Raw genomic sequence first — 23,905 nt, 5'->3', positions numbered from 1 at the left:
TCCAAAGGCTAACACAGATCAGCTTTTTTCAAGTCTGAATAAGAGCAGCACAGACTCACACAGCTACAGGAAGGGTGGGAGGAAATAAGGCAGGACAGACAAACAAGATAAAGTAAAAAAATGCACAAACAGAACAGAGGGTTTTTAAGAAGTGATGGCATATAACAAGAGAACTGTATTTGAAGAAGAAAAGTTTACTTTTGAGCTCACACAACACTATTCTTGAACATTTTGTCAAAAATTCATTGTATTATTTGAAATCTACATTAAATTATTTATGAATTTTGTTTGAAAAAATAGATATTTTGAAAATGTTTAGGTTGTGTTATGGACCTTCCTTAAGTCATTAAAAATGAAATCATTGCACTCAAAATTCAGAAATCAACAATAATGCAAAGGTGTGTGGATCTTTCTGTTTATATTTGGAAAATTCCTTACAAACAAACACAAAGATACACATCACAAGAAAACTCCACAAATTTTGGAATTTATATGGAATTCACCTAAAATCTACATTGTATCTCATGTGAAATTCAGGTGACTGCTCAGGAAGTAAAACATTTGGAATAATATTTGTAGGCTAAAACCAGAAAGGGAATTACGTTTCTTAGAAATGCTGAAATAAATGTGTTTAAAATATTGTATAATGGACTTCATGTAATTAAATATAATAATACAAATAGAAACATAAAGGAGTAGTTAACTTAACTTCAACATCGTCATTTATTCACCCTCTTGACAATTTCAACCTGTGTGACTTTCTTCTGCAAAACACAAAAGAAGCTGCAGAAGAAAGTAAATCATACAGGTTTGAAATGAACCATTTTCTTGAGTTAACGATGACAGAATTTGGGTAGAACTATCAATTTAAACATGTTTACTTTTAATGAAGTAGAAGGCAAACAAGAGCTGTACAAGAAAGAAAAAAAATCTCTTTTAGAAGTTTAATAATTAATAGTTAATAGTGCTTTCCTGTAGCTCAGTGGTAAGAGCAAGGTTGTGGGTTCGATCCCAGGGGATTGCAAATGCCTATGTTAAATGTATAGGATAAAGCAATGTAAGTTGCTTTGGATAAAAGCGTCTGCCAAATGCATAAATTTAATAGAACCAGCCAATTGTGGTATACTTTTTGAATAGTTTTTATTCAGTGAACAGACTTGGACAGATTTATATTCTAAACCAAAAAATTGTATTACAGTTGATTTTAAATCTCCACAAACACACATAGACACTATGTCCAGCTTAAAAAAGGATTCACTGATAGTAACTTGATGCTCACATGCCTTTCATTTAGTGTTTTGTAAAGACATGTTACCTCTCATTTGCACATGCCTCTATTCAAGCAAAAATTTGGGGTTAAGGCTCTCAAGCTCAATTCAAAGGATGTATACCCAAGTGGCCATCCCATAGCTCCACCCACGTTCATCAGTCCCAGAATGCTGCAAATGATATTTGCTTATCATTAGAGACACACATGCATGCTGATGAGTTGGTGTAATGAGCCATGCATACGGTAATGTCACAGTACATTAAAACACTTTGAAAACAGTGGCATGGTACTTTACTGTGTTAATGTGTTCTGTGTTTATGCATTTATTGTGAACTTTTTTTTTTAGTGATTGGTTCGTTTTTTATATTTGTTAACTTATTAAATGGTTATGTGTGTGATTATGTTTTGTGGTTAAATATAGCTCCATATACCAATTGAGCTACAAGATCATGTAGTCAAACCATAAATAAAGTTTCTCGAAAATAAATAAACAAATAAATAAATAAAATGAACATTGTGGCTATGTGGTGCTTTTTAAGCATTTTTTTGACCATAGCTTGTGCTCAAGAGCAGTTTAGTGATCAACAACATAAACAGACAATTATTTTCTTGGTGCAGCAAAAGAAACACCGAAATTAGACGTGACAGTAAGGAAAGCATGGGCGAGAAGAGAAATAATACATTTACAAAGAGATATTTGTTACATAAGAGAAAAAATATTGAGAGCCATGGGAGGGAGATGAAGCAGATGATGGAAATATTAAGATCTTTTATCTACCATTGGAATCATCATTTAAAAAAATATGCAAATGTGAAAAGTTTTAGTCACTTGTTTTTTGTCATTATGAGATAACCCTGTTGGAAAGGAAAATCACAAATCTCAGTATCTTAATAGTTTCTTCTAGATGATAACACGATGTTTAAATTCCCCCCAAAATGTACCAAATGAGTTAACACTTTATAATACTAATCCATTATTAATGAATATTACACAGAACCAAATGAGTAATTAAATATCAATAATCTAGTAACTACTGTTTATTAACAAGAAACTCTGATTAACAAACTAGTAAGTACTAGCACACAGATGAACGTGGTAGTTTAAAAATAACTAATCAAAAACTACCAATTTTTTTCATACTTCCCAGAGAACCACTGAGTCAAAACTAAACAATAACTAATGTTGGACAAATGACTGGCACTACAATAAAATTTAAACTGCTACTGTAAACAAATACACAAATATGCAGACTTGACCTCCCACTAATCAATTCTTTACAAACTTTAAATGTGTCGTACTATGGGCTACATACGCAGAAATTAATGTTTTCATGTGTATGATACAAAATTTGTAAGATTAGTAGTGTGGTAAGGGACTAACTAAATGTAGACAAAACTACTTGCATATCATATGAGCTCCAAAATCGTGTTTTATGCCAAGCATGTGCGCATCATATGCACCTAAAAACACACAGGGTCACACACAGGTTCACACATGATGCATATTATTACTACTTATGTAAATAAAAAGGAGACAGTGTAGGTCCACGCTTCTCATAATCACCATGGACAGACTACTGGAACATATCAAGTCATCAGCCATCCAAATGCCATAGATACGTTGATTTCATCATTTAACCTACCTGTCAAATATTTTTTTTGTATGTCTCCTTGCCTATATATGTGAATATATTGTGAATGGTTAGAAGACTCTAAACTTTAAGATTACCTTTTCGTAATTAACTTAACATGACTATATGAATTATGGTAGCACTTATGTAATGATTGAAGTGCTATAGACTCTTTTAGTAACAGATACGCAGTAGTGGGGACTAAGTCTGCATATTTGTGTATTTGTTTACAGTAGCAGTTAAAATTGTATTGTAGTGGCAGTTGTTTGTCCTACATTAGTTATTGTTTAGTTTTGCATAAATTATAAAACTTTCTCAGTAGTTCTCTGGGAAGTAGGTATGAAAAATTGTGGTTATTGATAAGTTATTAGTGAACTACCACATTCATCTGTGTGCTATTTAGTGGTGGGCATAGATTATTTTTTTGAATCTATATTAATCTAGATTAATTCCAAAATTAATCTAGATTAATCTAGATTAAAATGGCTCATTTGAATTCTTCCGAAGGCATTCAGAATATGTGTTCTACCCAAATAATGACTAAAAGTAAGTCTTTGAGAACGGGTTTCTAAAGCCAGGTGGCGCATTAGACCAGGGGCTCATCTCCTGTTTCCAAAATGCATCACAAACTGCTTGAGAAAGCTGTTCTATTATGATAATTGGTGATGAAAATTAAATTATGTTGAATAAAATGAACTTGTGTTTACTTCCGCATTAGCTAAGAGATGATTTGCGTTTAGGTGGTACTTGAGACTGGAAGAGCTCCTACAGTACATTTACATTTAGTCATTTAGCAGACGCTTTTATCCAAAGTGACTTACAAAGAGTGAGGGGGCAACAAGCGATATGTCATACAGGAGCCATAATACATTAGATCTCAATACAAAGTTACTGGTTTCAACTAAAGATAGACCACTACCTGTTGAGAGAAAGTGTTTTTTTAAACCAATTCCGCATTGCACAAGGTGCAAACAACGTTAGTCTTGTCGATGTTCCTATTGGGAAGCTTCTTAAAAATTAATATTCCCTGAAGCAAACGCGGCGGCTTCATAGCTGCATCCATGTTAGCACGTCACGTTTGATGCGGTAATTTCACAGTAACGTTATGTTGTGTTCAGACCAAACGCGAATGGCGTGTCAAGCCCAAGTGATTTATATGTTAATGCAAAGAGCCAACAGACCTACTTGCTGCGCGAATCGCGCGAATGAAGCCCTGGTTATGAGATGATGAGGCGGCTTCTGCTTCCGCGAATGACGCGAATCCAGCGAGTTGAAAAATCTCGTTCTCGCCCCGTACAGTGCAGTTAAGCTGGTATACATCTGCGCTAAAATATCAAGGTGAAAGTCATCATAGCTTGCGTAGTATAGACCCAGCTCCCAACCCAACTTTGAGAATAGATTAACGGCGACATTTTTTTTATCGCGCGATAAGAGTCTCACTGCGTTAACTAACGGCCCACCACTAGTGCTATTACTTACTAGTTTGTTAATCAGAGTTTCTTGATAATAAACAGTAGTTACTAGATCCTTGATATTTAATTACCCATTTGTTCCTGTGTAGTTATTCATTAATAATGGATAAGTATTCTAAAGTGTTACCCCAAATGATTTTCCATTTTTTTTCAAACCTGTATGAATTTCTTTCTTTTGTGAAACATAAAAGAAATTGATACGAGTAAAGTGAATGGGGCCATGGGGGTGTCTTGACTAGCATCACTTTTTGTGTTCCACAGCAGAAATCAAGTGCTGATGGTTTTGAGCAACGTGGGGGTGGGTGAGAAAGAAAGAAGTTTTGTGTTTGGATAAAGTATCTCTTTTACACTTTTCTCTTTTCTCCTGAGAAGACAACTTCTGAAATAGCATAAGCCCCTCCTATAGAAACGATTCTACCTGAGAATCAAATTTTCAAGGTATCGAAAACAGACACTTTCATTTTAAGATTATTCTTAAGGCTTAATCTTATCTGGACTCTGATATTTTACCTCATAGTTCTGTGCTCTTACTGTATGTAAAAATGGTCTCCTTTGTTCAATTGTATGAAACACATAAGATTACAGATTTATTTTATATTTTATTTAATAGTTTAATTCCAAACACACACTGACTGACAGTTGTGCGAATGCACATTCAGCAATCAGAATGAATGCCTTTGGAATGAGCATGTGACTCTGTCTGAGAAAACATTCTGTGAAAATATAATCTTGACATCTTTGATATTTACCGAGTAAGACCGCATCAAAAAATAAAATCATGGTGAAATTATGATTGAAGTCAAACTTTAATGCTCATCTTAGTAATATGATTACAAGACTTTAGCCTTGATTTCAAATGCTGGGTTACATTAAGTTCCTTGTAAAAATAAATATGTGGTACAATATGGCCTCTCATATGCCGTGTTCTAACCTTTGGTATCAAATTCATCCAAACTGCACCCAATTGTTCCGGACCTGCTGTCTCCCAGACAATTGTGACTCCTGAGTAAGAGGTTGTGACCCCAATCCCATCATGTGGGCGGAGATATTGTTTGACCTTTGAGAAAATATGTGTGCATTTGTGTGAATTCAGGAAGAAAAGACCCCAAAGACCTTCTGGAGCATTCTGCTTCTTTCTCTTTGTCTGTAAGTATACGTTTTACAGCTGATTTGTTTTGACAATGTTGAATTTTTTTACTCAACAAACCTCCCAGAAACACAAACAGAGCTGTAATATCATCCATCATTTGTTCACATTCATTGATTCGTTCTGTGTAACTTTATCCAACCGCATGCGGAGGCATTTGTGTATATAAACATGCAGGTGACATAAGCGATCCCACACTTATTGTTTCACACAATTACACAAAAAGAAGACACCGTTTCTCTGAAATGCAACGCAGAGAAAAAACAAAGTTGCTTGTTTAAGCGATATGTAGAGGACGGAGAGAACAAGAGATCTGCCGTTCTATTTAAAGGAGCCTCTCATGCCAATAGCACATTGCCTTAATGAACAACAAGGTGTCAAAACAGCTTAGACGCTTCTCTGTGTTTTTCTCTGGTTCTACACGGCTTCCACCCCCCACTCACCCTTCCCTCCGCTAACAAGAGTAAGAGCTTGAAAATTGACCCTGGAGCTCCAATGTCATGCCAGGCAATTCTCAGACAGAACCTGGTGCTAATGAGTAAACATCACATTGCTGTTTAAATACACTGGCATAAGGTCAAGGATCAACAATCCTAACAATCGAGATGTGTTTCTAAACTGGTAAAGCAGGCTGCTGACAAAACTGACATCGTTGGTTCGATTCCAGGGAATGTGTTTACTGTTTTGATGTGTGTTTCTCATGTGTTCAATTAGGTCCCGAGGCAGATCTGAAGCTCTTGCAGTGGCCAAAACTGTGGTCGTCAGACTTCTTTAGTTGTATCGACTAGCAAAACAACAATCCTAAGAGTTGTAGCCCATTTAATTTTACATCCAAGGCATCTGCAATCATGACATCAGCATGTTTCTATAAACTGTTTCACCTCTTACAATTAAATAAAAAGTAATTGGGACTCAACAATGCCCTTGACCTACCAGCACAATGTTTATACTGACAGTAGGATTTCTAGTGCAGATGTGTTGAGATTATTCATGAAGGAAGCTGTTTTGTACATCAGTGAGATGCTCGTTTCTGCGGACACTTCACTGTAGCTGCACTTTTGTAATTGGGGAACGTTAGCAAATGGAATCTCTGGTGTATGTGAGTGTGAAAATGCGTGTGTGTGTGTGTGTGCTTACTCAGCTTCATAAAACTATAGGGGGTAATTGCCGATTCTGAGACCCAGGTGCGGGTTCTACATCTCAGGTTTAACACAATAAGCAAACTTTAGTCCTCTGTGAAATCACTAGAAAAACTGCAAGTGCTGCAGGGTACTGGTTCACCTTCCCAGACAATAGCTCGCATAATGATATTAAATGGTGACTCTGGCTTAAGGGGATAGCTCCCCCAAAAAGGAAAATTCTGACATCGTTTACTCACCCACAAACATTTATGTCATTTTTACTTTATATCTTCATGAGGGTGTGTAAACGATGACAGAATTTTCTTTTTTGGGTGAACTATCTATCACCTCAAGCCAGAGTCTCCATTTCCTCACCATGTATATCTTATAATATCAGAAAGTCATACAGGTTTGAAATGACAAGATGGTGAGTAAATTTGAAGTTTCCTGTTTTTCTTTATTCATGGAAAAACATCCAAATAAAAGAGATAAAGAGGTACTTCACTGTAACTTATTACTAATAGACTGATGTCTGAGTGTTACAATTGTCCAAGTGTTCTCCATTAATTTGTCCTTAGGTACAATTTTACAAAGACCAGCAACACTCTGTGAAAAGCAGATTCTACATAGGGCGATTGAGATAGATATGAGTTATTTTCACAGTTTAAGTACAGAAATGTAATTCATCACAGAAGTGAGGGTGACAGAATAATCATCAGCCCTGCATAGGTGATGGTGGAGGAGAAATGTCTGGAAACTGAGCAATTGCTAGATGAACGCATGGAAAAGGCTTTGATCAAAAAGGCCGCAATTTACCAAAACAATTTCCGGATATCTTGAATGTTCGTGCTTTGTTGGGAAAGCTCTTGCTTTTGATTTATGTTTTGTATATCATTTTCTATTTCGTGTCAAATCAGGCTTCGCTTTTCCAGAAATCATCAATTCTATCCATCTAAAAACAAGTAATTTAAGGTTGATACAATTCCAAAATGCCCACTGAGAAATGCCTCTCCTGTGGTGATGTAACATGATGACTCGCAGTAGAATAAGAGGCTCTCATGTGTCCACCTCCACAGGGGTCATGGTTGGCTTGCTAAATAACACCGTTTTTAATACAAGTAAGCCATATTAATTGAGGCCGAAGTTGTTAATAGGTTTCAAGAACTTTAAGGTTATTGCATTCTCACTTACCAGAACATTTTCACAGCCAGATTGAGCTAAATCAAGCAGTACACACAGTTCTGTGATATCTCAACGGATCCATTTTATGTTCACATTTACAGATTGCTTTCATTCTTAGAATAAAATAAAATTATGATTTACCTGTTTTCATTTTTTAAATATCAATACTTTTTTTCATGGTCAAAAGTTGCATTCTGTGGTTTGATTCGAAAGCTAGCTGGGAAGTAATATATCTCTGGCATCAGCCCCTGCCCGATTTGTTTTTAATATGAGCAATATTGAAGCTACATTTGTAAGCAGGTATTGCCGTTACACGTCACAGCGTCAAATTCTTAGGGGACAGTGCAGAGCGAGACTAATCTGGCCCTTAATTGTACTGGGCAACTGAACAAGAACCTGCCGTGGGAAGAAATGTACCCGGGTTTATTATCCTCAAATAGCCCAGACTCACAGCATATGGATCTGAGATTACCATCTTTCTCCCATGAATAGATGAGCAGTCCATTAGAGTTAAACAGAGCACAAAGTAAAACCATATTTACTGTTTTCAGCTTTTTCATCTGGTGGGGTGTTTTTGTGTGAAGTCTGCTCCATCTCAGTTTAATCACACATGATGCCAAATGTGTCTTTTCTTAGCGTTGGTTTTGTTCTTTAATTGATTCGCATTTGTTTCATGTGTTTTAGAACGTTACAAACAAATGTCATCGGGGCCAGATTTATGCTATTATTCGCCACATCTAGAAAGGAAAAAATATCATATGGCATCTAATAGAAAACCGCTTCCCATGGGAGGACAAGGGTAATGCATCTTTGAATAAAAGCAATGTTGTCATTTTTTCATATGAAGCCATGAAGAATCTGACTCTGGAGCTAATTCAGAATAGATTTAAACATGCAAAATGTGTTGAAATGAGAGCAATACAATCTTGTTTGTAAATGTCACTCGACTGCCAACACAGATGATTACCTGTTATATTTCATACATGCAGGTGTTGTGTGGAACTTTTTTGTGAGATGTGTTTACATTCTGTGGGCGATGTCGTTTTAAGGATGCCGGTTCCTTACTGCAAAAACAATTTGTTAAAATGGCTTGTGTCAGCTATAAATGATTTGCAGCAATGTTGTTTTTCTTGTAAAACTGACTTGTTGGTGCCTTACGCAGATTTAAATGTTAATTACAAATTTGGTTAAACAAATGTATTTAGAGATAAAGCTGGCTCCAAGAAAAAATAAAAAGCAACTTAACATTTAACTAAAATCACTAGGATGTCCCATTATCCTTGACTGAATATCACAATCAATGCCTGTTTGAAATTACGGTATTGTGGTTCTACACTGCCACCAAGTGTAAATTTAAACACACACGCGTACGAATCTCACTTTCAGTGGAGAAAATTGGCATTAAAACAAAAATTCATGGGTTGGTGTGTTACCATGGGCCCATTGTCCTTCTCAATCAATATCTGGTTCTGAAAAGCATCCTGCTCAGTTGATGGAATGAATGTCTTTTTGGTCTAGTTCATCTGTAATAGACTTTCATTCCAAAATTGACATGGAACAGGATTGCACACATTGGCTTATGTTCACATTGTGAAACACTGAATGTGGTTTAAATCTAAATGCTGGAAATGCAGCACCCAGCTGAACACAGCTAAATTACTTATCGACCCAGAGTTTCATCATCCAAGCTGAGCATGTCACATCATCAGTGCTGGTGTGCCTTAGATCCGTGTCCCAATATCCTGCTTGGTGTGATAGAGTTCATCCCAACTCCAAATCAATTAAGTGTGTCACTTCCACTGAAGAGAGTAAATTTAGAGTGTAGAACCTGCGATACTCCTTGAACCTACAAGAAGCTTTTTATTAAGCTTTTATTAGACCCAAGAGGTGGTGTCCCGCCACAGAGATGCCTAGTAGTGGAATGTTAAAAGATAAAGAACATTTTAAAGAGATGTATGATGCAGCTTTTCAGACAAATATTGGTTGGTGACAAAGGACAAACCGAGACCCTTTATGATAAAAAAAAGCTTAACAAAGCAACAATTTACACAACAATTCACACAACAATGGCCTTTATACACACTGAATGAACATTGAGGTGTCCGTAATTGATCAAACTTACAATCTTCAAGCATCTTGTTCAGTGGGACTGCTGCTGGGAGAATGATGACACTTCACTGAGGAATATATTTATTTAACACTACTGCCATCTAATGGAACAGATCTGCATCCACTTGTCTTGGAGGACAAGACTTGATATCAAATAAATTAGAAGCATATCAATCTAATTCAACTTTTTATAAAGCGTAAACTTTCAATTGTTGGGAAAGAATTCAGAGTGCATTGGAAATATTCCAAGCAAAACATGAGGGTTTTGCAGATTCAATGTTACTTTCCAAATTTGTTCAACAGACCTTGATTTTAAGTCATAATTAGTTGACTAATTATGAGTTTAAGGATCAGTCAAGCCAGGATTTAAGTTAAAATTACAAAAAAAATACATTTTCATTATTACATAACAATTATGTACTTTCATAGTGACTTATTTAGTGTAGTCTTTCAAACAAACTGTTAATGTTTGTAGGTTTAATTAAAGGGATACTTCACCCAAAGATGAAAATTCTTTCATCATTTACTCACCAATGTTTTTTTTTATGAAAACAGAGAAAGATATTTGGAAGAATGCTTATAAACAAAATGATTTTGCCACCCATTGACTCCCATAGTATAAAAAATTACTTTATCTGTTTTTTTGTGTTAAAATTTTGAAGAATGTAGGACAGCAAACAGTCATGGGGCACTTTTGATACATTTTATACTTTGTTCTATGGTAGTCAATGGGGGCAAAATCTGTCTGGTTATAAGCATCCTTCCAAATATCTTTCTCTATAAATCTCTATAAAGAAATTTATAGAGATTTGGAACAACTCGAAGGTGAGTAAATGATGAAAGAATTTTCACTTTTGGTTAAAGTGTCCCTTTAATGTTATTTCATTAAAGCTAGTGTCATTAATAAACAGCCTTCTTATGTGTAGAAGTATATGTAGTAGCCCACACAATATTGGGGATATAGATCTGATTTTGGATGTGAAAGAAATGTATTTGCATTTATAAACACATTCCATGGAGAAATGTTTTAATGGTGTCTCATGCATGGATGGCTCAACAACAATGTTGCAGAATATGTTTGCAAAACTGCTTTGTGACATTGCACATTGTGTATAGCACTAGACAGACAAAATTCAAATAAGAAAAATAAATTGCACTTGAATTGTTTAACCATTTGAAAAACAATAATTGTTTCTTTGCAATAAAGATTTTGTAAACATTCTCTCTTGAATATTCATTTTTCAATATTCATCATATGCAATATTCATCTCAATAATGCTTTTGTGTGCTGACTCTCTGTGTTAATAATTAAAGGTTGTGGGTTTGAATCACACAGAATCATACTGATGTTGTAACTCTGTTGTCCTTTGTCTGTTTGACTGGCGTTGAGCATGGCGTGTGCTTAGCCCTGTAGTTGCTGCCTACAGCAATGCATTTTATAATAACTGATGTTTAATGAAACACAGAAACATAAACTTTCTCATGAATAATTCAATAACTCATTTTTCTTGTTTTATGGTCACTTGGATCTTCAGTGCAAATTAAATACGGAAACTATGTAGCGTCGCCTACATAAAATTATGCAATATGTAACATATGTGTAATGCACTAAGACAATAAAAATGTATTAATAGTTATTTGTCTGCATTCTAATATTTTAAGTGATTATTTTTGCAAACAAATTAAAACACAATGTCTACGTAAATTAAAAAAGTCTCATTTCTGAAACGTGTAATTTCATTAAACTGTTAATAAACGATTAAACTGTTGTGTGTTGTTGACAGCGTTTTATGCGTTCGACACGAGCTTTCTTTCATCGGCTATTTCCGATACGAGTCGTCCCTTATCGTAACAAGTCTATTTGAATCGGTTATGCTCGGGTATTTCCGGATTCGCCGATAACGGTTGGAATGTTCAAATCTTCGATGCTAGTTTTGCTACTTCAGTGGTTACTGAGTTAAGAAAGCGACTGAAGACGGAGAAAAGAAACCAAAAAAGGAGGTGAAGAGGAGCCTGGCTACGGAATGACGGTGTTGCAGGAACCTGTCCAGGTATTTAGGCTAAATGTTAAAGCGGTCCATTACTGTCACAGTCGCGGCAGAAGACTTTTTTCCAGCGCGTGAGACCGGATGATTTAGCGCTGCTATACCGCGGCCTCAATTAGCGGCTAATGCTAACGGCCTCTTCCCTTTACCTCACACAAAACATTCTCTTTAAAATCCGATGTATTTATTTCATTTTTATTTTCAATTCCCGTTTTACAAAATCATGTGCTTGTCAACCTCAGGGCGGATAGTTGGTTTGTAGTTTTCGTGAAAGCTAATGTGTTGCAGGTTAGCCAGCTGCCTGTTACTGGTGTTTAGTGATGTTTAATCTTGACGATTGTGTATCAATATCTTTAGATATGAGAATATCCATGAAATATTGAGTTGGCTATTCAGAGAGCAATTTGATACAGACGATTCATTTAGAGTCATATAAGCCAGTAACGTTACATTTAAAGTGTTTTGGAAAAGCAGTCCTGGGGTTGATCAATGGACAAGAGTATGATATATAAAATATACATATAACGGCCTTGTGTGCGCTGAGTTTCTAGATTTTTAAAGGTTGTTGTTCATTAGTTTTTAATAGGTCGACACAACACTCAGGTGTTACAGGTAACGTATAAGGATGTTTGTAAGGTATAACCTAAGTAACGGATTGTCGAGATCAGAATGTTAATAGACAGTCTGATAGACAGAAATCGTCATTTGTTGATTTAGATGCAAACACGATGCATGCATATTGTATGTGTCTACCTAAGCCGTAGTTTTGGACAATCATTAGTACCTCTTGTGTCCAAAATGCATCAGTCAATAATCATCTTCAGCAGGTTACTCTCCTTTTCTAGCATCCTTTGGAAATACTGAATTGTACGGTGGACTAAAATGAACGCCTTATTTTATAGCTATTTGTGATCGCAGACTAAAGAGTCCATTGTTAGCTTGCAATGTCTTCATTAACACCACATGCAAAATCCAACTCAAAGATGCATCTGCATTAGAACAATATTATCTCATATCATTTTTACTTTAAATGATCAGAAGTGTATACTTGGTGTAAACTGTTAATAAAATGCCTTAATAGGAATGAACGAATAATACCTTGCAAATGCTGTACTGTCATATATATTATTTTTAATGCACCCATTACCTCATAATCTAGTGTGCACATTGCATAATGCACAGTTTTTTTTAATAATGTGTATCAAACGAATAAGAGATTTGTCTGTTTTGGTCCATAGGCTGCTGTCTGGCATGCTCTGAACCACTACGCTTACCGAGATGCAGTATTCCTTGCAGAGAGGCTCTACGCTGAGGGTAATGATACAAATCTATTCTTTATAGAAATGCTGCATCCTCTGTGTTTAATAACCTTTTTCAGATGAAATAAAACTAAAAAGGGTTGAATTATCAATTTTTTCTTTTTTTTTTGAGAAAATTGTGTAATTTCTATTATGCATCAAAATGGATGGAATGTTTTTAAAATGTTGAAAATGGAATCCATGCTGATATGGCAATTACTCTACGGTTTTTATATTTACTTTTAGGGTTGTCTATAATTCTGTTTTTTCCACAGTCCATTCAGAAGAGGCACTTTTCCTGCTTGCCACATGCTACTACCGCTCAGGGAAAGCATACAAAGCCTACCACCTTTTGAAAGGGCACAGCTGCACTACGCCACAATGCAAATATCTCCTCGCCAAGTGCTGTGTGGAACTGAGCAAGTATGAGGGACTATGCATTCTTGAAATAACCAAAGCCTATAATTGTCATCATGTCCATAAACCGTAACTACGGTTGTCATGATTGCAAAGTCTATGCAGCTGATACCTGTACCAGTGATTTTTAGTGTCTCTGCACTAATTTCAATAACACTATAACAATATATGTCCTGTTTTGTTGCGGTATATTTCCGTATTTTCATTGTAGCATTGATCGCTTTTGGCATCCCTTGCTACGCCTAGAAATTATTTGTGTTAGTGTGTTAACCCTGATGGTACAGCCTGGTTATACAGCCAAGAAGTATATTTCTTATTTAATGAAACGTACTAAGGGTAGGATGAAGTACACTGCAGTAATATGGTGAGGATGTCATTCAAAAGGATGAGTTAGATTTTAAAGCTACAGATCTCATTAACCGTGAATACCGCAGCAAGGCGAAGTGGTCACATCTTCTGCATTTCCTGTGTCAGGTTGGCAGAGGGGGAACAGATCCTTACTGGAGGAGTCTTAAACAAACAGAAGAGCCAAGATGACATCATTACTGAGTTTGGAGACTCGGCCTGCTTCACACTGGCACTGCTCGGGCAAATATACTGGTAAGTTGACCTTCGTTTGCTTCCTGCCTCGATTCTAAACCCTGTTTGCAGCTGCAGAGAGTTTGCTCTGTGAGGAGGAGCTCCCATTTCTTTAAGTATGCAAAATATTGTCTTACTGATATCTCGAAGGCTGAGAAGAGAGTCTTATATCTGCTTCAAGATTGATCATGGGAAACCTCAGATATAGTGAGAGGCAGTAGTGCTTGCTGGCTAACCTGAGAGTTGTTTAACTGGTGGATGGTCTTTTCTAGTACCAAAGCACTTTATTTGGGATAGATTTAGAGGCAGGCAGTGTTTTGGTTTTCACTTGGACAGTATGCTCGTTTACAGTTAGAGTTTTCTTTGAACCTGGAGTTCCGGAGTTTTTTTTCAAGTGCAGCATGTTTCATTTGTGTTTGTATCATACTACACGTTCAGTCTCTGGCTTGGGATACTTTGTTTTTAGTAATCTCACATCTTTTTGATCATGAAAGCTGCTGTTTCACTTTGGTTATAAGCCTGTGATTTGAACCTTGGTTTATAAGCGGCAGTGATGTGAAAGTGTCATGTTAACGCAACCATAATGACAACACAGTCTAAGCCGCATGCAACCTCAGAAGTGTTGGGACACAAAAATAATGAACATGTTCATATCATCACAAAATAATAAAGGTGTTTCATTTGCACAATTAGTTTGGCTAATTATCTGCCTTTTCTTTCTCCTACCTGAATTGTTCTCCATTCTTCATAAACAAAACAAATATCTCTTTGCTTTTCCCAGCAAAACAGATCGGTTAGCAAAAGGAGCTGAATGTTACCAAAAGAGCATGAGCGAAAACCCTTTCCTGTGGTCTCCGTTTGAATCTCTCTGTCAGATCGGTGAGTTGCTTTCGAAATGTTATCATTTATGAAGCTTCATAAAATAATATCATCCAAGGAACTCAATAGGAGGAATGGGGGAGCTTGATCATTTGTTTGAGACTTTGTTTTCTGTGCTGCAGGCGAGCGACCCGATCCAGAACAGATCTTCAGATTGACTTCTTTGCAGAATTTCAGTGGAGGCAGCGGAGGGGGTATCCCCCCTCCTCCTATCAGTCCTGCTCACACACCTAGCAACAACATGGGTCACCGGCAAATCGACACAGTCCTGATGGAGACTCCCCAGGACACACTGGTATGTCCACTCTGGTCTGTTATGCATTTTTTAATATCTTGTATAGGGAGGTACTTGTATGCTTTACGATGCTCCTGCTGTTTGGTATGCTGCACATTTTTATATTAAACCCATTTGTATTTTTGCATTACTTATAAATGTTGTTATTTGGGGAAATGGGTTAGCATGGTATTGATGATGTTATGGCATTTCTTCTCTTTCCTCTCTAAGGAGCTCAATCGCCTCAATCTAGAATCTTCTAACTCCAAGTACTCACTGAATACAGACTCTTCTCTGTCCTACATCGACTCTTCAGTCATTTCGCCGGACTCGATGCCACTGGGCAGCAGTGGCTCACTGCTATCTAAGCAAGTCCAAAACAAACCCAAGAGCGGTCGCTGTTTGTTAGGTGGAACAGCCACACTCAGCCCCCTCACACCAAGGTAAGAATCACCTCACTCATCTCAGAAAATGAAGGCTTCTGTCTCAGCTGTTAGATGTTTTCATTTCTGTAATTATTATTAAATTGTGCAGTTTTGGAATTTTGCCTCTGGAGCCAAGCCCGGGGGACCCCACCTACCTACAGAATTACGGTCACAGTGGGACTGGGATGGAACCACCTCCACCGCCTGGCCCTCCAAAGAAGGTTAACCTGCTTTATTCATAGTAGCTTGTACATAAGAATAATCTATTTGAAAGATTATGTTGTCTGTAAGGCTTCTGCATTGTTCACCAGACAGTTACATGCATTATGATTTTTTTCAATCTGTTCGTAAAGTAAATTGGTTTAAAACAAAGCACTATTATGCAAGCTGTTAGAAGTAGATGTCTGTTCAGACAAGCTGTGAAAAATAAATGCTGTCTATTGAAACAGGCTATCAAAATATATTATCTCTGTTGTAACAAGGTGTTATAGATGGCTGACATATATTACATTTTCTCTATTTCAGGCTGTCAGTAGAATCAATCAAGTGGGGACGAAATCAGTGTTTGCACAGAGCGGTAACAGCAGAGAGGTCATTCCAAACCCTTTTAACCAAACTCTGACAACTGCCCCGCAGACCAGGTGCGTGCCACATAAAACATGGTTGCAGGAAAATTCTAGTCTTCTTTTGAGGAACGTTTGCCAATATCTGATCCTTGAATACCAACTAAGTCACATGGCTTATCTTGTTGCGTCTCTCTTTGGTTTGTAGTACTACACCGCAAGTGCTGAGCCCAACCATCGCTGCTCCACCTAACGTTCAGCCACGGCGGAGCTCAAGACTATTTACCAGTGCCAGCTCTACTGCCAAGGTACCGTCCTCTACACACACATTTATACTTACGCTTGACTTGAGATGTTAACATTGACTTGTCACCAGTCAGAGATAAATATATTAATCTTGATGATGGAATTTAACAGGAGAACAGCAAGAAGCTAAAAATGAAGTTTCCCACCAAGATTCCCAACCGAAAAACAAAAACAAAAACGGGTAAGGGAGGAATCACCCCATCAAACCTGAATGAGAGCATTGAGATCCTCAAGTTGGACTCTTCCATAACGGAGGGAAAAGGCAACATTAGTTCACCGCAGTTCCAGGCCTTTAATCTACAGAAGGCTGCTGCAGGTACCCGAGTGTACTTGTTTTTTTTTAAATCAGCGCAAAACACATTTAAGATATATTCAAGAATTTTAATATGTAGACGTAGTGTACAGTTTTATTTTGATATCATCCATATCGCTTTTTAACTCAGCCAAGAAATGTCAGTTTCAGTTCACCCTAAAATGACTAAATGAAGCTTTTTTTTGGACAATTCATGAAATCAACATATTTTCATTACTGTTACACACTACTCAACATACGTGATATATTAACATACATTAAATTATATATACAGCTGTTGTTTTCTTACTGTTTTTCCTCTCTTCAGATGGGCTGATGACGTTGATGCGTGACATTGGGAGGGGCTATCTTGCTCTCTGCTCCTATAACTGCAGAGAAGCTATCAACATCCTGAGCCAGCTGCCTTCACATCACTACAACACGGGCTGGGTGCTGGGCCAGATCGGACGGGCACACTTTGAACTGGCAGAATACATGCAGGTGAGTCCAGAGACTGCTTAAGTGACGTTTAAAATTCCCTAAATGTTAGCACACATTGTTTTCTAATTAAACAATTCTGACAGTGAATTGCTGAGGAGCATGTCTTGGGACTAGAAGGTATTTTTGTGTCCATTTCTCAGGCGGAAAGGATTTTCTCTGAAGTGCGGCGTATTGAAAGCTATCGAGTAGAAGGAATGGAGATCTATTCCACGACACTCTGGCATCTGCAGAAAGACGTGGCTCTCTCCGCCCTTTCAAAAGATCTCACTGACATGGACAAAAATTCACCAGAAGTAAGTCAACTAGCACCAGGAAGTGTTAGACATGTGTATTACTAGGTATTTGCCTCCTGTTTTTCTGATGTATGGTTTTTCTCTGTGCACAGCCCTGGTGTGTAGCCGGTAACTGTTTTAGTTTACAGCGGGAGCATGACATTGCCATAAAGTTTTTCACACGGGCCATTCAGGTGGACCCCAGCTTTGCGTATGCTTACACACTGTTGGGCCACGAGTTAGTTCTGACAGAAGAGCTGGAGAAAGCCTTGGGCTGCTTCCGGAATGCTATTCGCCTCAATAAACGTCACTATAATGCCTGGTAAAAATCTTCTTTATTTTAATATGAATCTGTTCTATTAATCTCATTTTTGTTTTACTTTGCTTTTATTTTATTGGAAGACCAGTAAATCATCCTAATCCTGTCTCAATCTTGTATTTCTTTTATTATAGGTATGGCTTGGGAATGATTTACTACAAGCAGGAGAAGTTTAACTTAGCTGAGATTCATTTCAAGAAGGCTTTGAGCATTAATCCTCAGAGCTCTGTGCTGCTCTGTCATATTGGAGTGGTGAGAACTATGAGATGCCTGCTTCACATTAAAATATTCAAAAATCATGTTTTTATGGTGTTATCATGTTTATTGTGCTCGTTAGCTGTGTTTTGTTGTTGTTATTGCTTAAATCAAAACAAACCAACTGCAGTTTGATTGATATTAATTGGAAAGCATAATAAAAAAACAACAGACTTCTCATTTTGGAACCAAAATTTTCAATATTGTCAACACATCAAAATCTAAAGAGTTTATCTGTTGACTATAGTTGCATGGAAGATATATTTTGATGGTGCTGTTTTGTTGATTCTTTCTTATGTGTTTCATCTCAGGTTCAGCATGCTTTGAAGAAATCAGACCATGCACTAGAGACCCTTAATAGAGCCATTAGCATCGATCCTAAAAACCCGCTATGCAAATTTCACAGGGCCTCTATTCTGTTTGCAAATGAAAAGTACAAGGTAAGCATCAGTTATTGTCTTGAAACATTTTTGTATTTACTAGGCTGCAAAAGCAGTTTAAACATCAAGGCAAAATAAATTAACTGGGCTGGGTTTACCGAAACCTTCTTAACACTACATCGTTCATGTGTTATACCTTAAGAGTGGTAGCGATATGTTCGAAAGAACGACGTAGTGATGCGAAGGTTTTAGGAAACCCAGCCACGGTCATTTGTATTTCAAGACCTTTTTTAATTTGATGACCAATTTACTTTTTACAGGCGGCTCTGCAGGAGCTCGAGGAGCTGAAACAAATAGTGCCCAAAGAGTCCCTTGTTTACTTCTTAATAGGAAAGGTACATACAGAAGTTTTAAATGTGTTCTAAGTGTGTTTTAAAAAATGTGTTCTAAGAATTCTGCTTAAGTTGTACTACAGATATACAGTGAGGGAAATAATTATTTGATCTACTGATTTTGTAAGTTTGCCTGCTTGCAAAGAAATGAAGATTCTATAATTTTTATGGTAGGTTTATTTTAACTGATAATCTGGGGAAAATTAAATAAAGATTATAAATTGATTTGCATTTCAGTCATTGAAATACGTATTTGATCCCTTTCCAACCAGCAAGAATTCTGGCTCCCACGATTGGTTATGTGCCTATATGGACCACAGATTAGTCCTGTGACTTTAAGAAAGTACTCCTAAATCAGCTTATGTATATAAAAGATGCCTTCCAACAGAATCTGTATCTTCCATTTCAACCTCTCCACCACCATGGTCCAGACCAAATAGGTTTCAAATGATGTCATGGACAATATTATAGACCTGCACAAACCTTAAATAGGCTACAGACCGAAACTTGGTGAGAAGGAGACAATTGTTGGTGCGATTATTTTGAAATAGAAGAAATACTAAATAACTATCAATTGCCCTTGGTCTGGAGTTCCCTGCAAGATTTCCCCAATGGAGTAAAGATGATCATGAGAAAGGTTAAAGATCAGCCCAGAACTACACGGAAGAAGCTTGTTAATGATTTCAAGACACTTGGGACCACAGTTAGCAAGCAAACCATTGGTAACACGCTATGCCACAATAGATAGCGCCCACAAGGTCCTCCTGCCGAAGAAGGCCCGTCTGACTCATCTGAAGTTTGACAATGAACATCAAGATGATTCAGAAAGGTTTGGAGAAAGTGTTGTGAGACCTAAAGTGATGTGAGACCAAAACATTGCCTCCTCTGTTTGGAGGGAGAGAAATGCTGACTATAACCCCAAGAAGACCATCCCTACAGAGAAGCAAAGTGTTGGAAACATCATGCTTTAGGGCTTTTCTCTCCTACGGACATAGGATGACTCCACCGCATTTAGGGGCTGAGGGACTGGCCAGTCCTAGACCCTAGTCCTATAGAAAATCTGTGAAGGAGGATAAACCTCCTATTTGCTGAGCTACAGCCAAGAAACCTTAAAGATTTACAGAGGAAAATGTATCCTGACACATGTGCAAACCTGGTGACCACCTATCAGAAATGTTTTACCTCTGTGCTTGCCAACAAGGGTTTCTCCACCAAGTACAAAGTTATGTTTTGCTCAGGGATCAAATACTTATTTCACTGATTGAAATTCTAATCAATTTATAACCTTTATATAACATTTTTCCCCAATTTATTTTTTGATATTCTGTCAATATCAGTTAAAATAAACCTACCATAAAAATAATAGACCCTTAATTTCTTTGTAAGCAGGCAAAATTACAAAATCAGCAGAAGATCAAATATTTATTTCCCTCACTGTATGCTGAATATGATCATCAGCTTAAAGTTGACTCATGTTGATCATATTTAGGTCTATAAGAAGCTCGGCCAGACTCATCTTGCACTAATGAACTTCTCATGGGCTATGGACCTTGACCCCAAAGGGGCAAACAATCAAATCAAAGAGGCCATAGATAAGCGATACCTCCCAGACGATGATGAACCAGTCACTCCAGATGACTACCCTTATTACTCAAGTAAGTCTATTAACCCGTGACTTTTATTACTATGCATATACAGTTTTGTACCCTTTATTACAACTTTCATTTACCTTGGAGAAATGTGTTTTTTTGTGAACCATCTTTATACATGTAAAATTCTCTCATTCTTAAAAAAAACTATGTAAGACGAATGTTGTTGCACACTGCGTAACATTACTTATTGGTCTCAGCAGCGGAAGTGGAAGAGTCACAGGAGAGCAGTATGACAGACGCTGATGACACACAGCTTCACACCACGGAGAGCGATGAGGTTCTGTAGCCCATTGACATCACTCTGGACTTGTACTCTGAAATAATGCCAATCTGGGGGCAATGCAAAGACTCCAGCTCTGAATAAGGAGGAAGATGAAAAAAGGAAAACAAACTGCTGCTAATAACAGTACCTCCTCATTTCTGTCGTTTTATTTTTGTCCTTCGTTCTTGCCTTTTTTCTCCCCATCACTGTTCCAACTTCCTGTCATCATGCCTTAGTAGTCTCTCATCAGTCTGATCTTCTGGTCCTGTCTCGCTTATCGCGAACACAGTCCCTTGAAAAATTCAAGGTTAGTCCAAGCTGAAATTGCCCACATCTGTCATGTCAGTGGTCTATTTAAGACTCGAAAAGAGAGCCACAAACATTCATGGATGTTCATGTCTTAATGCTTAGGCCTTTTATGTTATTTTATCAGCATTGTCTCTGAATAAAGACCTGTGTAAGAGTTGGTAGTCTTTTAATTCTTCTCACCTCCCTTTTTCATCATGAAACTGACCTGCAGGGAGAAAGAAGCACTTTCTGTCCACATCAAGAAAGTGCTACATATGATGTAAAAGAATCTGGCTTTATAGTTGAATGCAAACTGCTCGTCTTCTATCAGATTGCCATCTGTTCAGAAGAATTGGTTTCGTAAGGTATATAAGGGAAGTTCTAGTTCTGGTTCAACGTTTCAAAACTGATCCGTAGGCCTTGTTTGATACTCAAAGCACTTCATATGTTATGATTTTATTTCTTTTGTGTGTTTGTCAGTGCAACTGATCACTCTTATAGTCACCCTGATGAAAATATGGTGTTACAACATCCACATGTATTCTACCAGTTGCAAGGCACTGATTTGAAAATTGTTGATTAAGTGACACATTGCTGTATGAGTGGTTTCCTTGATAAACATTGCTCACTCCCATACCCTTGGTCAAGGATCAGAATAGACCTTTCTTTTTGGAAATCAGGTCATATTGCCCAAAGTAACAACATCAATTTGTATGGCACAGAGACCAGTGGTCAGACTTGAGACAATTTTCTGAAATGTTGGTGCTGTTGAGGACAATATAAATGAACATGTGCACGAAGTATCTTTCATGGATTTTATTTTACCAGAACATGTTTATTATTATAAAATGTTTTTGATCTCTGCTAAATGCTTCTTATTGTACATTTTAAGGAATTAAAAGGTAATAGAATAAATAATTTGACTGAAAAGTACTCATGTGATCATTGAAGTGGAAATGGAATATTCAAAAATGCTTGTCTTGTGATACAATCCTTCTAACAATGTAACCAAGTTCTCCCATTAAATATTATTTATAGTACATAAACTACTGTTAACCATTATATACACATTTGGGATCTCCCTCGATGTATAAAAAGGTCAGGTGTTGTTTGCAGCTTTTATATTTAGAGCCTATTCTCACTTGTAATCGAGTATAGAGGGTGTCAAATTATAAAGACAAAACAAATAATTTCGCGTTAGTATACAAGATTAGAGAAGGTTATTTATGTGCTTCCATGTATACAGCAACAATAATAACAACAGTTTCGTGTAATATGCTTTAGGTGTCATTTATGAACCCGTATGAAAGAATGACAACAAACCAAAATGTGACATTGGGCTAAGTTACAATCGGCTTGTAGGTTTAAACGTGACATCACCCAATACGTGTCTATGTATATTGTAACATGTATTCAATGCCCTAAAACAAGTAAACAAGAGCAACTCCTTTGCAAAGTAACATTTATATACTTTCACTCGTTACCCCGTCTCTCGCAAATAAATAAATAAATAAACAACATATAAATCGACCAATCAGCGGCCGTCTTTTCGCCCGTCGACCAATCACAGGTTGAAATGGGGCGGTATTTCCGGCTTAAGTCTGGTTGATCTGTGCAGGTAAGTGAACGTGAATTCTGTACTCTATCATGTAAAATGTACTTAATTTAGTCATTTCTGAATGGGAAAAATTACTGCCTACAACGTAAAACGTTCAAATAGACGTAAAGGAAAGCGCGTTTTATTTTTCCTGTCATTATGTGAGCGGTAGACATTATGACAAAGTAATTTCATCTCGGAGGTTGCAGTCAACAGGCCAAAAATTGTTTGGGTGCAAATATATATAACCCAGTTCCTCAAAATTAACCTTTACGTGAACTCAGAACAACTCTAAAATCTTATTTTATATATATAGTTAGAAATGAGAACGCCTGATTTTTTTGCCATTTGAATTCGTGCTAAAGATGTGAATGGTGATGTAAAAAAGGCAGTTATAGAGCGGCGTCTATCAGCTGATGATGTTAGCATGCTAAACCTTCACTTATTAGGCCGCTTATGACTAAATTAATTAATATTAGGCCTTTATTGGACCTATCTGATGGATATAAACAACTATATTCTCATTTCTAATCTGTTATTTGTTTTCTCGGCAGGTTTTTGGTTATTTTATTTAAACTTGCTGAAGCCGTGACTGGCTTCTAAAACTTAAGGATCTGCCTACCTAGACAACACTTATTTATAAAATGTTGTTCAGCTGAATGGTTCACTTGATTTTTAAACACCGCTTTTAGCTCCGTCAAACGTCCTCGTGCTGTTTATTATTTTGGTAAAGATTTATTTAATTACTTTTACCATTTTTTTAAAGCTCTACTTTTTTTTACTACTGCTGTCTCCCCAAAGTGATGATATTAATACATTTACCTTTGAGTCTCATAGATGAGTGTTTACGTTACTGTAATTAGGTTTCATTCTCTGAAACCTTTTTATTATTCGTAAAAATCTTTGATGTCTTTATTTTAAAGCGTCAAAACATATTTGTGGGTCATTTAGACAAATGGAAAACATGTTAAATAATG

General features: G+C 36.9%; 1 protein-coding gene across 2 annotated transcripts; it reads left to right on the top strand.

The window, feature by feature from the left end:
• Nucleotides 1-11,833: 11,833 nt before the first annotated feature.
• Nucleotides 11,834-22,261, top strand: cdc27 (cell division cycle 27). Of its 2 annotated transcripts, none has more exons than XM_056753808.1 (19): nt 11,834-11,983; nt 13,216-13,291; nt 13,551-13,698; nt 14,167-14,292; nt 15,053-15,150; nt 15,273-15,445; nt 15,656-15,867; nt 15,959-16,070; nt 16,375-16,490; nt 16,621-16,720; nt 16,830-17,034; nt 17,339-17,511; nt 17,652-17,804; nt 17,897-18,105; nt 18,237-18,354; nt 18,669-18,797; nt 19,058-19,132; nt 20,619-20,784; nt 20,982-22,261. In XM_056753808.1, the coding sequence occupies exons 1-19, from the start codon at nt 11,957-11,959 to the stop codon at nt 21,065-21,067; spliced, it is 2,502 nt and encodes an 833-aa protein (XP_056609786.1). In that variant the 5' UTR covers nt 11,834-11,956; the 3' UTR covers nt 21,068-22,261. The 2 variants fall into 2 exon arrangements, with proteins under 2 accessions (XP_056609786.1, XP_056609785.1); XM_056753807.1 differs by having other exon boundaries at nt 20,979-22,261.
• The last annotated feature ends 1,644 nt before the right edge of the window (nt 22,262-23,905 follow it).

The sequence above is a fragment of the Triplophysa dalaica genome, chromosome 7 (assembly GCF_015846415.1).
Source record: "Triplophysa dalaica isolate WHDGS20190420 chromosome 7, ASM1584641v1, whole genome shotgun sequence".
Lineage (NCBI taxonomy): Eukaryota > Metazoa > Chordata > Actinopteri > Cypriniformes > Nemacheilidae > Triplophysa > Triplophysa dalaica.
This window is presented reverse-complemented; position numbering and strand designations above follow the sequence as displayed.

What these genes read in the sequence shown, in the direction of transcription:
- cdc27 (XM_056753807.1), top strand. Translation starts at nt 11,957, where the DNA reads ATGACGGTGTTGCAGGAACCTGTCCAG. An exon ending in TGTTGCAGGAACCTGTCCAG is followed by an intron (nt 11,984 to 13,215) that starts GTATTTAGGCTA and finishes TTTGGTCCATAG; the next exon opens with GCTGCTGTCTGGCATGCTCT. An exon ending in AACTGGCAGAATACATGCAG is followed by an intron (nt 17,512 to 17,651) that starts GTGAGTCCAGAG and finishes TCCATTTCTCAG; the next exon opens with GCGGAAAGGATTTTCTCTGA.